At 37.1% G+C, this 17,948-nt stretch overlaps 2 protein-coding genes across 2 annotated transcripts; one reads left to right on the forward strand and one right to left on the reverse strand.

The window, feature by feature from the left end:
• Positions 1 to 8,447: 8,447 nt before the first annotated feature.
• On the forward strand, positions 8,448 to 9,176 carry LOC129238537 (uncharacterized). The gene has a single exon (XM_054873592.1). It carries the CDS (start codon positions 8,674 to 8,676, stop codon positions 9,085 to 9,087), a length of 414 nt encoding a protein of 137 aa, XP_054729567.1. The 5' UTR covers positions 8,448 to 8,673; the 3' UTR covers positions 9,088 to 9,176.
• A 4,240-nt stretch (positions 9,177 to 13,416) lies between these two features.
• LOC129239183 (S-phase kinase-associated protein 1) lies at positions 13,417 to 14,432 on the reverse strand. The gene is made up of 2 exons (XM_054874520.1): positions 14,242 to 14,432; positions 13,417 to 14,130 (listed from the first exon to the last, which is right to left on the reverse strand). The coding sequence occupies exon 2, from the start codon at positions 14,113 to 14,115 to the stop codon at positions 13,630 to 13,632; it is 486 nt and encodes a 161-aa protein (XP_054730495.1). The 5' UTR covers positions 14,116 to 14,130; positions 14,242 to 14,432; the 3' UTR covers positions 13,417 to 13,629.
• Between the last annotated feature and the right edge of the window lie 3,516 nt (positions 14,433 to 17,948).

Consider the following 17,948-nt stretch of genomic DNA (forward strand, 5'->3'; position numbering starts at 1 on the left):
AACATAACATGCTGTTCAAGCAAGGTAACGACGCATGGGCAAGATAACGACGCATCTTTTGGTGCGTGCAGCCGGCTACATAGAATTATAAGACGTTATCACGTCAAAAAATAATAACATTAAAACAACAGGTATTATTAACAAACTTGGTTTTATTTTAAATTCTTCAAGTAAATCAAATTAATAATAATCAATATGAAGGCATATGCAAATATATTACAAATACGTGAATTTATATAATTATGTACATATGCGCATATACATACATATATACGCTGACTTAAGTAGGAGAGAGCAAGATGTCGAACGTTGCCTTTCGTTTGCTTTGTTTGCTTTGTCGTTCGCTCTGCGCTTTCGCTTGCAGTTCATTCAAGGTAACGGCAATGAGCAAGGTAACGGCAATGAGCAAGGTAACACTAATGAGCAAGGTAACGACACATTTTTTCGTGCGTGCAGCCTGTTAAATCGAATTATAAGACGTTATCACGTCAAAAATGGGGAATATTAACAGTGATAACATCAGAAGATGGGAAGCATAGAAATAAGGCGGATCGATCAGCACAGCCCACAAAGATTACAAATATTACACTTGAACCAACAACAATTAATCCTCATATGTACGTGCCCACAACAGTCGCTTCTACGTAACCGGAACGACCCCGATTTATATTCGGCCAAGGCCTGTCACCTCAGCAGCATTCCCCGTATGTACATATTCGGAATGTTTATGCTGCTACAACAACAATTCGCATATGTACCTATAGCAATCACGTCTACCGCATCGGAAAACATGCTAGGATTTATATTTATTCGTTCAAAGACTGTAACTCCTGCTGCATTCCATACAAATTTACGTATAATGTTCCATTACATCTTTAAGTCGGCGTATTTTTTTGTAAAGGGTGTTTTTTTTTAGAGGTTTGGTTTTCAAGTTGGCCCTACTTTTTTCATAGATGGTCTTTTTGACAGCTGTCCCTTGATTTATGCTCAGTTTGATTTGCCATTTCATAATGAATAGACTTACACCTGAACAACGTTTGCAAATCGTGCAAATTTGGGCCCAAAACGAGATGGCCACCGATCCCGATTTTCACAAGAAAATTTTGTTCAGCGATGAAGCTCACTTTTGGTTGAATGGGTATGTCATTAAGCAAAATTGTCGCATTTGGAGTGAACATAATCCACAAGCCATTGCTGAGACGCCGTTACATCCTCAAAAAGTCACTGTTTGGTGTGCTCTATGGGCAGAGGGACTCATTGGTCCATATTTCTTTAAAAATGAAGCCGGCCATAATGTTACAGTCAATGGAGAGCGCTATAGAGCCATGATTAATGACTTTTTCGTGCCTGAATTGGACGATGTTGATGTGGACGACCTTTGGTTCCAACAAGACGGCGCTACATGCCATACAGCCAACGCAACAATCGATTTATTGAAGGAAACTTTTGGTGAGCGCATTACCTCTCGCCGTGGACCTGTGGCGTGGCCTCCAAGATCGTGCGATATAACACCGCTGGACTATTTCTTGTGGGGCTATGTGAAGTCGCTTGTCTACGCAGATAAGCCCGAGACGATTGACGTCTTGGAAGAGAATATTCGGCGCGTTATTGCTGACATACGGCCCCAATTGCTGCAAAAAGTGGTCGAAAATTGGGCCTCTCGGCTGGAATTTATTCGCGTCAGCCGCGGCGGAAACTTGCCCGAAATCATTTTTGAAATATAATGGCAAAACCTTATCTTTATAATAAAGCTAAATTCTTGGCCATAACATTAAATTATATACGCTTTATTTCATCTTGAAAACCTAACCTCTAAAAAAAACACCCTTTACATAGATAGTTTTTCGAGTTCATGATTGTAACGTTTCCGCCACTCGATTTTATCGCTTATTGCGCAAAATTTTTTCGCAGAATTCTCCTCTCGAAAATCAGTAGCTTCTGTTTATGTGCAATACATACTAAAAATATGTTCAAAATAGCATCCATATGGGAAAAGGTTCAAGCATAGTACTCGGGCATTCTCATTCAACACTTTATTTGCATATCTTTTCACTGTTCCCAATCTACGCGCCAACAATGTTGAAATATCATTCGTCCCTAACCTTGCGGACCATGAAACTTTAATATTTATCGGACCTTAACCGAGATTAGCAACGCTCAAGCGATTCAAAATTTAAATATTTATTCGTTGCCACGGCAATCGGTTGTTCTACGTTACCGGAACGAGCTGAATTCATATTCGGCCAAGGACTCCTGCCACTCCAGCAGCTTTCCCCAAACACTAATTGGGCATATTTATGCTGTTGGTATTGTTGTAATAGTAGAAAACAGTTCCCACTGATTTTTGGGGAATGCTGCTGTTGTCTCACTACTATTGACCGAAGGCAATCGGGTAGCTCCAGTGACAACGGCAAAATGACTGGTAGCTTGGCCGGCAATGTCAGCAGATTTATTTATGTCAATTAAGGAAGTTAACTATTTAGCCCCGAATTTCTTTCACAAATTGCCAGCATCCGTTACACATTTGTTTAATCTCACGCGCTTTTTGTTCTTGTATTACAATAATTAGTTTATTAACGCTTAATTTATAATATAACTCACGTATTTTACAAAGATTTAAATTTTTCGCAAAAACAACACTCATCAGCTGTTTGAAGCCAAACACTTTCAGTGCTCAAACCGAGGCAAAATAAATAATATGCAAGCAATACAGACAAGACCTATTGCAAAAATTAAACAACACTTTCAATATAATTAACGGTAATTATACAGAAGAGCGGCCCTTCAGAAAATCAATATTTTTGTAAAATTTTTTCAATGATATCAATAAAATGTATTGTAAAAGAGTGTTTAAGATCGGGGGAACTATACTTTTATGTAGGATTTACTGTTAATATGAATATCAAATCCGGCGGGCGACACAACAAGAATTACCGCTTGAACATTATATAAGTGTTTTGAAATGTTGTCCAACTCCGGCTACGCAATCCACAGTATTTTTGCGTAAAACTCCTTTTCGCGTGGGCGGCCTTCGGCCGCGCTTCAAAAAAATAACCCTCATCAGTCCAACTCCGACTACGCAATCCACAGTATTTTTGCGTAGAACTGCTTTTCGCGTGGGCGGCCTTCGGCCGCGCTTCAAAAAAATAACCCTCATCAGTCCAACTCCGGCTACGCAATCCACAGTATTTTTGCGTAGAACTCCTTTTCGCGTGGGCGGCCTTCGGCCGCGCTTCAAAAAAATAACCCTCATCAGTCCAACTCCGGCTACGCAATCCACAGTATTTTTGCGTAGAACTCCTTTTCGCGTGGGCGGCCTTCGGCCGCGCTTCAAAAAAATAACCCTCATCAGTCCAACTCCGGCTACGCAATCCACAATATTTTTGCGTAGAACTCCTTAAACACTCTTTTACAATACATTTTATTGATATCATTGAAAAAATTTTACAAAAATATTGATTTTCTGAAGGGCCGCCGGATTTGATATTCATATTAACAGTAAATCCTACATAAAAGTATAGTTCCCCCGATCTTAAACACTCTTTTACAATACATTTTATTGATATCATTGAAAAAATTTTACAAAAATATTGATTTTCTGAAGGGCCGCTCTTCTGTATAATTACCTAATTAACTTTTCTTCTCACAAGTAAAACAAATTTAAAATTCAAAAACTCACCCTGACTCCAAGAAATCGTGCCTCCAGTAGCTCCTGCTTGCGCGGATCCAGTGTCGTCTGAAAATGATCCATGATCTTGCTATTGCGCACTCAATGTATTAGTTTGTATAATATTTAAAAAATATTTCTCACTTTCACTCAATTTTTAGCACAGTGCAGTTTTACAGAAGTATAATTAAGCAAAAATTCGAAAAAGAAAAATACTTCATTCAAGCAAAGCACAAATTACAAAAAGCCACCTTTACTGCTTTACCGACATACAAATTGTTGCCTTCTCCTGCCGCATTAAAATAAATTCAGCTATCGCAATGTGTATTGTCTGGCAGCACTTATACGGCAATCGGTGACAAGCCGCCCAAATAACATAACAAGACGCACACCCACACACACACACACATACACAAACACTATGGTCCGTCGTTACGTCGTAGCGTCTTCAATTACGTTACGTTGGCACATTTTTTATTCTGCTGATAGCAGACCATTCTCTCACCCTTGCACCCGGAATGAAACATTCTAAACTGCAATATTTATGCTCAATTCACGAATTCCACTGTTCACTATACTTTCTGACCGCACAATTTGCTACTTTGTTGTTATAGCATCAAGTAAATTCACTTTTTACAGCGGTTTTGTTGATTTAACGCACAATTTTCGCTTAAAAACCGAATTAACTTTCCATTCAACCCACACAGAGAGGCTACAGAAATTAACGCAAATAAATTTAGCGGAACAGCGGTTGAAACAGAGAGAGAGAGAGAGAGAGAGAGAAATGCACAAAATCACACATGAACACATTTATGGCAGCGTCGAAACAGCTGCGCGCTGTGGTAAGTGCTGCCACTTGATGATATTTTCAAATATAATTTGGTGAAAAACAGGATTAATAATTTAAAACAGGCTTTAATTCATATTACAGTTATATTTTCACATTGCTTTGGTGGAAGTTCAACCTGGCGCCAATAATCGTGGATGGATAACTTTTATTAGTTGTATAACATAGGAAGAGTTTGCATGTTTTCGGAAAATTCAGCTTTGATGTCCGGACAGTTTGTTTTATTACACTGTCCTGCAGACTTCATTTTATCGGTTATGCCGATTAGTTAATCTAGCAAATAATATCTATCAAATGAATGAAAAGTTATGCAGTTAAACTTTAAATTTTTAAGATTAAATTTGCTCTCATGTTTTTATATTCTATGTTCGCCTTATAAGAGATAAGAGACGAATTTGACTTTCATTTCGCATTTTTTTGATTGGCAAACAATTTTTTGAAAGCATACAAATGTCTGGCAATATTGGTTGCTGTGAACAGACGAGAACGTGAATTTTTTTTAATCTCGCGTAGCGCAGGTAGAATAAAAGAGAAAATTAATAGAGGCGAATTCATAGAAGGTGACTTCAGTAGAACAAGAACATTTTGTTTACGGAATTTTATTTCTGCAATGTGAAAGTTTGAATGTCAAAATTTTAATGAAAATCTAAGCAAACAAACAAGGCGACAAAACAAAACCACGACAGTCGTTTCCACATAAATGAATTTACGTCCGGCCAAGGGCTATCACTCCAAACATTTATGCAACAACAAAAAGAATCAGATCACTTTGACATTGAAGCCACCAAATCGCAAGAAAAAACAAATCAGCTTCTATATCGAAGACGCCTTGAACCGAATTGTGAATAATTAAAAAGGTATAAATGACAACCAAGGTGTACTACGTCATGCTAAAGAGACCAACCACCGCCTATTGCAGATGAAGGGCTCCAGTTTCGCCGTGAGACACGCGTAACACTGACATAACTACGTTCTGGACGGAAAATAAACAAATCTTTGCGTGCAAAGTTAGTCGGTACATTTTCTTGCCTTCGTTTGTTTTAATGGCGGGAAAATATTTAGATTCAGGGTTGCTTTTCCGATCACTAGAGGACAATTTGTTTGCTTACAAGCAACAGCAGGCAAATAATATTCGATTTACACAAGGAAACCCGCAAAATATCAATAATTTAAAAAGAAGTTGTTTTTGACGTGATAACGTCTTATAATTCGATTTAACAGGCTGCACGCACGAAAAAAATGTGTCGTTACCTTGCTCATTAGTGTTACCTTGCTCATTGCCGTTACCTTGCTCATTTGTCGTTACCTTGCTCATTGCCGTTACCTTGAATGAACTGCAAGCGAAAGCGTGGAGCGAACGACAAAGCAAACAAAGCAAACGAACGGCAACGTTCTACATCTTGCTCTCTCCTACTTAAGTGAGCGTATATGTGTATGTATATGCGCATATGTACATATATGAATTCACGTATTTGTATTTGCATATGCCTTCTTATTGATTATTATTAATTTGATTTACTTGAAGAATTTAAAATAAAACCAAGTTTGTTAATAATACCTGTTGTTTTAATGTTATTATTATTTTTTGACGTGATAACGTCTTATAATTCTATGTAGCCAGCTGCACGCACCAAAAAATGCGTCGTTATCTTGCTCATGCGTCGATACCTTGCTTGAACAGCGTGTTATGTTATGTTATGTTATGTTATGTTATGTTATGTTATGTTATGTTATGTTAAGTTATGTTATGCTATGTTATGTTATGTTATGTTATGTTATGTTATGTTATGTTATGTTATGTTATGTTATGTTATGTTATGTTATGTTATGTTATGTTATGTTATGTTATGTTATGTTATGTTATGTTATGTTATGTTATGTTATGTTATGTTAAGTTATGTTATGTTATGTTATGTTATGTTATGTTATGTTATGTTATGTTATGTTATGTTATGTTATGTTATGTTATGTTATGTTATGTTATGTTATGTTATGTTATGTTATGTTATGTTATGTTATGTTATGTTATGTTATGTTATGTTATGTTATGTTATGTTATGTTATGTTATGTTATGTTATGTTATGTTATGTTATGTTATGTTATGTTATGTTACGTTATGTTATGTTATGTTATGTTATGTTAATGTTAACTCATTCTCTATATCCATACAAAATATCTATCAAACAAATAAAATTAAAATTTTCTTTTGAAAAATGCAACCATTCAATCAGTATTTTCTTATGACGTTATCACGTTAAACTATCGTCAGTAAACCGACTTTACAGACAACCTCTTTTTTTGCAACGAGTTGCTTCACAAGTATAGCTAACCAAAAGATTTCACTACAAAATTAATTTTATTGTAACCACAAAATATTAGCTGAACGCCGTCCCGTCAAAATGGTGTTTTTCGTTCCTGTCGCATTTATGTTTAACCGACCGAATTTTCCTATGAAATGGATCAACTGTTCACCACCCACCAACTCGTTACCCGCTGTCCGCTCCAATTCTGTTTCGGGCCTAACTAGTGATGGGCGAGTTCGAGTGATTTACACAATCAAGAGCCTTGCTATGATTGCATTGATTCGATATATATTTCGATTGTTTCGAGACGACTAATTTTTATATTATATTATTTATATCATACTGCAGAGTCCGACACATGAGGTGTAACCAACTTCAGACCGCACGCGGAGCTGATGCACGGACACCAGCTGTCTGCTAGTTGGCTAATAGACAGTCCAGAGTATTGTTTACAAGCGCGCGGAGGAAGCATTTTGCCGAGAGTAAACGCGAAAAAAGAAAATCAGTAATGGATTTCAAACGTAATATTGTGATTGCATTATATTTGGCGGGAAAATCACAACCAGCGATTGTTCGTGAGCTCGAGCACCTTAAAGTAAATAAACTTTTTGTTTATCGCACCGTTACCCGTTACAATGATACTGGTAGCATCGCGACACGTCATGGAGGTGGTCATCAAAAGACTGCAACGTCGCGTGAAATGCTTCAAAAAGTGAAGAAGCGACTTGAGCGAAATCCTCGACGAAGTGCCAATCAAATGGCGAAAGAACTAAACTAAAGAAAATATCTGACCGTAGCATCCGCCGCATACTAAAAAATGATTTCAAAGTCAAGCCTTACAAAATCCAAAAGGCGCATGATCTCACACCAAAGCAGCAACAAGTCAGACTTCAGAGAGCGAATGAGTTGCTTCGCTTGGCCGAAAGCGGTAAATTTCCATACATTTCTGACGAGAAAATTTTTGAAATTGAGCAATTCTTAACTTCCAAAGCGATAGAGTTTATTTCACCGACCGATTTGCTTTTGACCAATTATCAACCATGTTTAGTAAATCTTGCATGATTTCACAAAGTGTATTAGGAAATTTCCCCCTTACTACCATTGCAACATCATCGGCACATGTTACGACGAGTTGTCCTCTCTCCTCTAGGCTCTTTAGCAAGAAGTTTATTGCCAGCACGCAGAGGAGAGGGGACAGCACTCCGCCTTGAGGTGTTCCTCTACTGACTCTTTCCCTGATCTTCGTGGCCCCTAGGGCTGCGAACACAAATCTGCTCATGCGCATGTTTTTGATGAACTCAACCAGAGCTTCGGAGATCTCTGTTATCAAACACGGATACTTATTGAAACGCCCTCGTATGCGAAATGATCGACGATTCGTCAGTTCGACACCAGTTCCTGGTAGTGGCGAGTTTATTTACTATTTTCAATATTTTTCTCTTTGAGAGAGATCAGATTGAATTCGCCAGAATTTTGCTACTGGAAATCTCAGCGAATGCAACTAATACATGCATACATACATACATACATACATACATACATATGTACATAAGTACATAAGTACATCGACTAAGTGCGCACGCTGCAACCAACGATAATCTGTAGCGCACGTTTTATTGAGCATCGATTTGTGCTTATTAACTTACGCAGAACAAAACAATACGCGAAATGAGAGAGTAGCATCAGTTGGGAACGATTGCAAGTTGTCATATCTCGCGCTAGTTAAGCCAGACAGTCTTGTATGAAATCAAGCACAGAATATAAATAATTGAAGGTACATTATTTCCGCCGCTGATTCATGGGCTTTCAACTGTAATAAATTTATCGAACTTAACTAAACAATGCAACTGGCAAAATGGCACTCAATGATTTGAAAATTCGCACCAAGGATGGAGAAATACTTGAGACCCGTGAGCTATTATTTGAAAAATCTTCTATAGTTCAAGAAGCGAAAAAGGTTTCGATGGAGAAAGGCTGTATTTTGTTAAATACAATAACATCAAATATTTTGCGTCGCGTCATCATTTGGGCAGAAAAATGCGACAATGATTCGTATGGATTGGAAAGTGGTGAAGTGGAGAAGTGGAAGGAGAATTTCTTAGATGTCGACAATGAGACACTATTCCAAATTATAAACGCCGCTGACGATTTGCAGCAAAAGGACCTGGTCAAAAGAGCTATTGAAAAAGTGGTGAAGGAAATCGAAGACAAAACAGCACCGGAAATAGCAAAATACTTCAATTTGCGTTCGAAAAACGTGCATTTGTAAGTTGTACTTGTAGCTAAAAATGTATGTATGTATGTATGTATGTATTTGTAAACATGTTTGAAATTAAAGTATTAGCAAAAAATGTATAATTGTGTGGAGAAAAATAGTATTATTATTTATAGGAGATATATACAATATAACCCTAAGTTAATCAGCACACTGGAGAAAAATATTATATTAATTTGTGGGAAATCTTATAATATTTTTATTTTTTGACGTGATAACGTCTTATAATTCGATTTAACAGGCTGCACGCACGAAAAAATGTGTCGTTACCTTGCTCATATGTAGTTACCTTACTCATATTAGTGTTACCTTGCTCATATGTAGTTACCTTGCTCATTGCATTGAATGAACTGCAAGCGAAAGCGCGGAACGAACGACAAAGCAAACAAAGTAAACGAACGGCAACGTTCGACATTTTGCTCTCTCCTACTTAAGTGAGCGTATATGTGTATGTATATGCGCATATGTACATATATAAATTCACATATTTGTATTTGCATATGCCTTCTTATTGATTTTTATTAATTTGATTTACTTGAAGAATTTAAAATAAAACCAAGTTTGTTGATAATACCTGTTGTTTTAATGTTATTATTATTTTTTGACGTGATAACGTCTTATAATTCTATGTAGCCGGCTGTACGCACCAAAAGATGCGTCGTTATCTTGCTCATGCGTCGTTACCTTGCTTGAACAGCATGTTATGTTATGTTATATGTTATGTTATATGTTATGTTATGTTATGTTATGTTATGTTATGTTATGTTATGTTATGTTATGTTGTGTTGTGTTATGTTATGTTATGTTATGTTATGTTATGTTATGTTATGTTGTGTTGTGTTGTGTTGTGTTATGTTATGTTATGTTATGTTATGTTATGTTATGTTATGTTATGTTATGTTATGTTATTATATGTTATGTTATGTTATGTTATGTTATGTTGTGTTATGTTATGTTATGTTATTTTATGTTATGTTATGTTATGTTATTTTATGTTATGTTATGTTATGTTATGTTATGTTATGTTATGTTATGTTATGTTATGTTATGTTATGTTATGTTATGTTATGTTATGTTTTGTTATGTTATGTTATGTTATGTTATGTTAAAGTATATTATGTTATGTTAATGTTAACTCATTCTCTATATCTATACAAAATATCTATCAAACAAATAAAATTAAAATTTTCTTTTGAAAAATGCAACCATTCAATCCGTATTTTTTTATGACGTTATCACGTTAAACTATCGTCAGTAAACCGACTTTACAGACAACCTCTTTTTTTTTTTTACTTCGACATAACAAAAATTGTGCATACATTAATAGATGTAAATTTTCTATTTAGAAGGACGAAGAAATATAAAAAAAGGACTGAAAAAATGGTTTGAAAGACAGAAAGGAACACAGAGTAAGCAATAAAAGATTAAAAAATCTAGAAGAAAAACAACAAAAGATTAAACTCGGCAAAAAAAATAAATGAATAAACAGACTGACAAAGCAATTGAAAGCCCATTTTTATATGTTAAGATATAAGTTCTCGTTGTTGTTGTAATAGCCCATTTCTAATATCCAATAATTGTTTGGCAAAATTTCCCGCCGATACCTCCCGTTGTAGTTGTACACGCATGTTAGTTTTCAAAGTCAATTTCTGTAAATGACGCCATGGACTGATGATTTAAGACATGCATTAAGTTCATCAGCGGGTGTTGAACGTGGTATAATGGGCAGTGTTTGTCGAAAATCACCAGACAATAAAATGAGAGCGCCAACGAAGATCCATCTGTTTCCCCTCAAATCTCGCAGTATACGATCAAGCGTTTCAAATGCTTTCTTGTGAGACATTGTATATTCGTCCCATATGATAATTTGACACGTTTGGAGTACTTTTCCCATTCCAAAGATGTTGCATGTTGATGCCTCAGTATTTTGCAAATTCAACGGCAGTTTCAATGCTGAATGCGCTGTTCGGCCACCATCCAAAAGAGTTGCCGCAATTCCAGATGATGCAATAGCCAGTGCAATGTTATTTTGTCATATAGGTTTCCTCTGTGTAAAAATACATGGTCATACTAATTTTTATGACAATTGGTTGAACGGGGCAGAAGTTGCTACTCTGCAGCGCCACCTGGTGGCGAGTGGTATCAATTATCGTATTCTATAAACCTTCTCCGTGGAAAAATACATATACATACCAATTTTTTTTAATAATCGGTCCAGCAGTTTTTGAGTTCATCGATGACATACAGACAAACATTCATTTTTATATATAAAGAAGAAGAAATATTAGTTTGGAGAAAGAATTCTGAATCCACTTGAACCAATTTTCAAAGCAGTTCTGCCACTCTGTAGTGGATACCTCCAAGACTTGCTGTTCGAAGGCTTCAATAACTTCTTCAGGCTTTGAAGATGTCGACCTCGCATTTCATTAGGTGCCAATTTAGGGCTGACGGATGACCCATTAATTCGATGTTTTGTGTGCGTAATTGTGCCAAGATACGCGGGACTCTCGGGGAAGTTGGAGCTCTTCGTTGTTGTTGTGGTTGTAGCAGCATAAACATTCCCCATAGATATATAAGGAATTCTGCTGTAGCGACAGTCCTTGGCCGCTTATAAAACCGGGTCGTTCCGGTAACGTAGAACCGACTGTCGTGGGAACGCGGAGCTCTTCGTCTACAATGAGTGATGGTTGGACTCCGATGACGGCATTCGGGGGTCGGGAGCTTAAGAAGGTAGTGAGAGTATCCCGATGAATGTCGTTAATTGTCTGTCTGTGCACTGTTCGATCCAGTAATTGGTGGTTTGTTTTGTCCTGGATCTCGTCCGCGTAGTTGAAGAGGTGCCTCCTGAAATGCCTGCGAGGCGGCTCAGGCTCAAGCAGGGGTCTACAGGAGTGTAGCCTTCGGCATTATAAGGCCGATATCATTTCGAAGAGTCCAAGGCTTGTAATAACTATGTCTAATGTTATTGTTGTTGTTGCAGCATATATGTACATTTTCCCACCATGTCTAATAATCCTATATGCTTTTAGTATTTGTATTTAGTTGAAAGACTTCGAGGCGTTTTGATGTACCAGCAACAATCGTTAAATCATTCGCCTTTAATTGAATTCGAGAGCCGCTAATTTGAAAAAATGTTGCAATATATGTCCATACAAATGGTATATGAATGCAATTTGGAGCACACTATTACTTACATACGTTGTTGTTGTTGTTTTAGCAGCATAAACATTCCCCATACTTACATACGGTGAATGCTGCTGGAGTGACAGTCCTTGGCCGGATATAAATCCGGGTCGTTTCGGTAACGTAGAACCGTCTGTCGTGGAAACGTCCTACATAGCTGCTGTTAGGATTACCATTGTCATTAAATTTGTCACCAAACAACATTTTTGTTTTCCCTATCCATATTTTATAAGCATTTTTTCTAAAGGTCGATAGCCGCCTGTTATTCGCAAATTAGAATCTGGTAGATTAGCATCAGTTGCCAATGTATGATAGGCCAATACATGTCCGCCTCCTTTTTTTGTGCAAATATAAGTTTGGAATAATAACAAACTTTAAAAAGAGTTTATAACGAAGAATTTTTGGACAAAAGTCATTTCAAAATTGAAATAAATTGTTCGTTATTGTTGTTGTAGCAGCAAAAACATCCCTCATACATGTACGGGAAGTACTGCTGTAGTGATAGCTCTTGGCCGGATATATAGTAAATCCGGGTTGTTTTTGTTATAGCAGTAACTTTGCCCTATCAGTTTAGTGCAAATCACCACCGGTCGTCTTCGTCTAGCTCATCTAACGGTAGGCCCAGGAAACTTGCTGTTTCGACAGGTTGGGTCCAGAGGGAGAGGGGTGTTATATGAGTGGGTTTGATGGGGTATGTGAAAATATGGTTAGTGTCGTGGGGGGTGCCTTCACATGCCGTAGTTGGTCGTTGCGGTAACGTAGAACCGACTGTCGTGTGAACGAAGTAAATCGAAGCAATTATTTACTAAATTTAGGACTCAGAATGCATCCCGAATGCCGAGGCTACGCTCTTAAAAATATGTCTTATTGTTAATGCATGCTGCCGCGATAGAAAAGATATCACCAAAAAATTATAATATTGGGTTTGTTCGTTTATAGTTGCACTGGGCAATAGCAAGCAAGTCGTGTAGAAGCATTTGAATAGAAACAGTGTCTGTACTACGGCAAGTGCAGGTAAATATGCTGCTGTTACGCTCCACCGTAGCCAAAATGTAAGTCACACCACGACGCATAATAAATACTGCGTTTGCGAGCAAGCCAACATTACATTAAATGGCAAGGGATGAGATTACCCAATCGTTAAGGAGGTTCAATTACGTTTTATTGTGATAAATTGTTCAAATCTGGTATGATAATTCGTAAATCAATTTAAGCAATCTAATTTTGATTAAAATTACATACTGATCTTTTGTTGTTTAGTAGTTATTTCGTTTATACATAAGTAAATACAATGAAAGCACGAGTGAGAGCTAAAACGTGCTTCTTCAGTTTTTTATAAAACACTTGGGCAATTTACTTTTCCTCGCACCATTCATTCTCCTTACGCACTTGCTCCTCCTCGGCTGGTGTGAAATCGTTTTTGATATTGAAAGTTTTGCGTATCTCTTCTGGTGTTTTGCCTTTGATCATATTGGCCACAGTTTTGCAGGTCACATCTAGTAATCCCTTTATATCCAAGTAATTTGCGGCTAAAATTAATTCGAATAGTGTACCCTGATCAACTTTTAAAAAGTCTGCATCCCAAGAGGAGATATCATCGGTACGTTTTTCTTTGTTTTCGTCATCTTCGGTTGGTTGTGGATCGTCTTTGTGATAAGTTGCCCAGGTAAGTACTTTACGTAGTATGGCGGAATTGACATTGGGTAGTGGAACAGTGGCGTTTTCGCTATCATCCATGCCACAATCCTCCAACATTGTCTTTATTGTCCCCGAACATTTTGCGATTTGTACGTCGGTCTCGAATTTTTCATCGTCCGATGATTGCAGTGTAATAGGCATCTCGATTTGCTATTTCTGAAAACAAAAAAAAAAACACCCATACAGCACATATAGAATATATATATATGTATATGAAGGAAACATCGATAACCAAAACCCGCTACGGCCTGTAAAAAGCCAACTTACTTTTGTTGACAAATTTTAATTTGTAAATCTTAGCTCGAAATTAATCGCAGTGCCGTAATTGCTAAATATTCTTAAACTTGTATGTTTTTAACAATTTGGAACTAGCCTGGAGTTTTTAAAAAATTATACTTTGATTTTCACAAAAGAATTTTCTGGGGCTACTATTGTAGCTGCTCAAAATAATTTGACGGAAGAAGAAAAAAGCAACGGCGTAATAAAAGGTACGTAGTGCAGAGTTGCATGTATGCGTATTTTTAAAGCCATAAACCAGCGACACCAGCTCACGAAAGAGTGATAGCATAAAATTGCGAGGATTATAGATTTGAAGATTTGATTGTTGCCTATGTGAAAAAAATGAGGTGGTGAAATGGTGAAGGGAACTGCCACGTCATGTATTTGAAATTGAATTTGTTGAAAAAGTGCCTATATCTGAGTGAATTTGAATTGGCTAATAGGCTAACGTCACTTGGGATGTGTATAACAAAATTTTAGCTTGTGTTAGTGTTATACGAAAAAAATCCACAAAATTTAGCTTTTGTTAAGGGATTTTTTTCGTATATCACTAACACAAGCTAAATTTTGTGGATTTGTTTTTTGTATAACACAAGCTTAATTGTATTAAGCGCATCCCACGTGACGTCATTCCATCAGCCGATTCTGTCATATTCACTAAATTTTTCACTAAATTCAATTGCAAATAAGTGATCTGATGGATTTGGTTCATGTTTTCATGCACTAACAAATTGCATTTTGGGGAAAAGCGGCGTCTTCTCATTTATTACTGTTTCCTTTCTGACGAAAGACTTTTTAATCGCAAATTTAATATACATTTATTTTGAAAATGCACAAAATCAAAGATGGCACGTATACAATTTTTCGCAATATCCCAGTATCCGATACCACTAGCAAACTTACGAACCTATCTGGGCAAGCAACGTCATGGCATTTGGTGAAATGTATAGATATGTCTGTTTAGCATGCAAAATGCCAGCCCTTTGCTTCATAGATGTTGGCAATATATGACTTAAAATATTTCATAGCATGGATTGCCAATTTCATTTAATTTGTTGTGTCGATTGGCAATCTCATTAAAATTCAGCATTGAAAGTCGTTAAGTTATGTGCGTGCAACCCTGTGTTGCAAGTGTAGCTAAGGAGATGTTCATACAGGGAAACTTTTGTGCTTCAACTTTGCGAGTTCTTTTTTGGTGTCGCACGTGTCGTTCACATAGGGCAGCTCAAGGTGGATTTATTAAGGTGACAGCATTCACCCAGCTGAATTTTTCGCCGTAGGTATGGCTTACGTCAAAATGATATGCTTTGTTTGTATGTATTGGTATGTTTACATTTGCTTGCTGATTTTGACGTGATGCTTAGACCAAACGCAACAACAAATACATGTAGGGTTTTACTTATATGTGTTTGCTGTCACCTGTAATAAATTCGCCTTGGGGCAGCTCTATTGCTTGCAATTGTTTTAGTTTTTAAACTGCAGCCAACAACAACATTGAGAAGAGGGGAAACGCAAAGCGAGTTGCGCGAGCACAAGCATCCATACAGAGCCATTATACACTCTCAGCTTGTTGTCAAAAAATGCCCACAGCTGAGATCAACTGATACCAAACTGCTTTTTTATGTAAGTTGGTTGCATAAAAATTTATTAAGTTTCATAGAACGTCGTATCAAAAGGTCTAAAAAATTACGTAAAAATTCAGATATTTCTCAATAAGAAACAATAGAGCTAAGAAATATATTCAAAAATATTTGTTGCTTTACACTTTCCAAGTCAAAGATATTATATTAAATTTTTTCTTTTCTTTATATTAAATGTTACCATAAAAATTCAAATTTGGCATAGCAACCCGTTGACGCAAAAATATAAAGCACTCACACCTGACTGCCTGTCAAACTCCTCCACCAAGCGTGCCTGTCAAAAAATAGGAAGCAGAAGAGTGCTTTCACATGTATTTGTGTACAATGTAAGCATCTCAGCGTCGCTCTTCTATTCTCGTCTCCCCATCTTCCACAAGTTACGAGTTGCCTCAACACAAGTTGCCCTGTATGAATTCACTTTGGTCTAAAGGTACTGGACAAGGCGAAGCCTGCCAAGCTGAGCTCGTTATAATAATTAATTTGTTTTCTTTTTTTGTGATTTGATGGTTGGAATCATGGTGGAACGATTTTTAGAGTTGTGGCCAAGACTAAACCGTTAACTGGCTTTCAGCGAATTTGAAAGAATCAGCTGATGTTTTGACGTAACCGGTGTCATAACAACGGTTTGTTTAAGAAAAACTTAGTTGTGTTCTCTGAATACGTGTAAAATGAGCGAGCAAAATTCTGTTGCCGAGTTTCGGTGACGTGGCAGCCGAAGCTACTCGCACGAGTATTTTTTTTCACCATAGCTGATGGCCAAGCCTGGCAATCTATCATCCTTGGTTGGAATCTCAAAGTGTGCCTTTTCTTTGTTTGTTTACATTCTCCTTGAAATTGTGACAATTCAACTACCTAAAAATCTCATTCCTCAACAACAAAAAGGTATCTCTTTTATCCCTACTCCCGCAGAATAGTCAGCGCATTAATTGCAATGTGGCTGCCAAAACAAGCAAAAAAACAAAGAAAAACACACAGTTACACATTGCATCAGTGGCGTCAGCAAGAGAAAGCGGGCAACCGCGGTAATAGCGCAGACACACCAAATTTAGCGAAGTCCTCAACCATCTATGCGATCCTTCTGGCAGAAAAATGTGAAACACAGATGGCGCTCCAAGCAGTGTTCCTAAGCAACGCTAGGTGGACATTCCCACTGTTTAGGACTGGTAGCGGCAGGCTAATCACCCATCCTGTCAGAAATCAAATAGATTAACGAAACCAACCTAGCGAAAGTGAGTGAAAAACGAAAAATATAGAATAAATCGTGTATAGATATATATATGCGTGCCTACATTTGAATAGAAGGGTTGGTTTATTTTCTGTACTTACGTCACTCTGTTGTCGAATTCGCCATAAATAAAATAACGGTTTTCAAAAAATGACACCCACTGTATTTTCGACATCGTTACAAGTGGTGTTAGTAAATCAGCTGATTTGTTCTTTTTTTTCTTTCGCCGTGTCCATGTGGCTGTCAGCTAAGAATGAAGCAAGGCGAATGCATTGTTTGTTTTCTAGTTTCCCATTACTTTTCTTTGACAATTAAACGTACAGAACATTGTTGTTGGTCTAGTGCCACCACCTTTAATGAATGCGCCTTGGAAGAAAGCAACCGGAAACTTTTCTTTTTTTCGAAAATACGAGGAGTGATTTGTTCCAAATTTGGTTTATAATAAAAATGTATGCGATTGTTTCGCATGCTTTAAAATAACAGTTCGCATGGGATAGTTCATCGCAAACAGAGATCTGGAGTTAATTGTTTTACTTGCAAAGCTTCTATGTTCAAATGGTAGCTTTAAACGCTGTCAGAATAATAGGAAAAAGAGAAGCGAGACTTTAAACTGAAATGTTAAGGGGCGACAAAGCATATCAAATAGACCATTGCACTATCCGAAAGTTTAAAACGCTTCATAGCGCTTTCTATGACAGACTTGATGAAAAAAATGACACGCATGGACGAAATAAGCATACGCGATGCCTAGACGTTCGATATATGGGTTTGCCTCACGATGGAAAGAATAATGAGATGGCCTATCGTGGTACCGTTACTTTGCTCTCAAG

This window comes from Anastrepha obliqua, chromosome 2 (genome assembly GCF_027943255.1).
Source record: "Anastrepha obliqua isolate idAnaObli1 chromosome 2, idAnaObli1_1.0, whole genome shotgun sequence".
Taxonomy (NCBI): Eukaryota; Metazoa; Arthropoda; class Insecta; order Diptera; family Tephritidae; genus Anastrepha; species Anastrepha obliqua.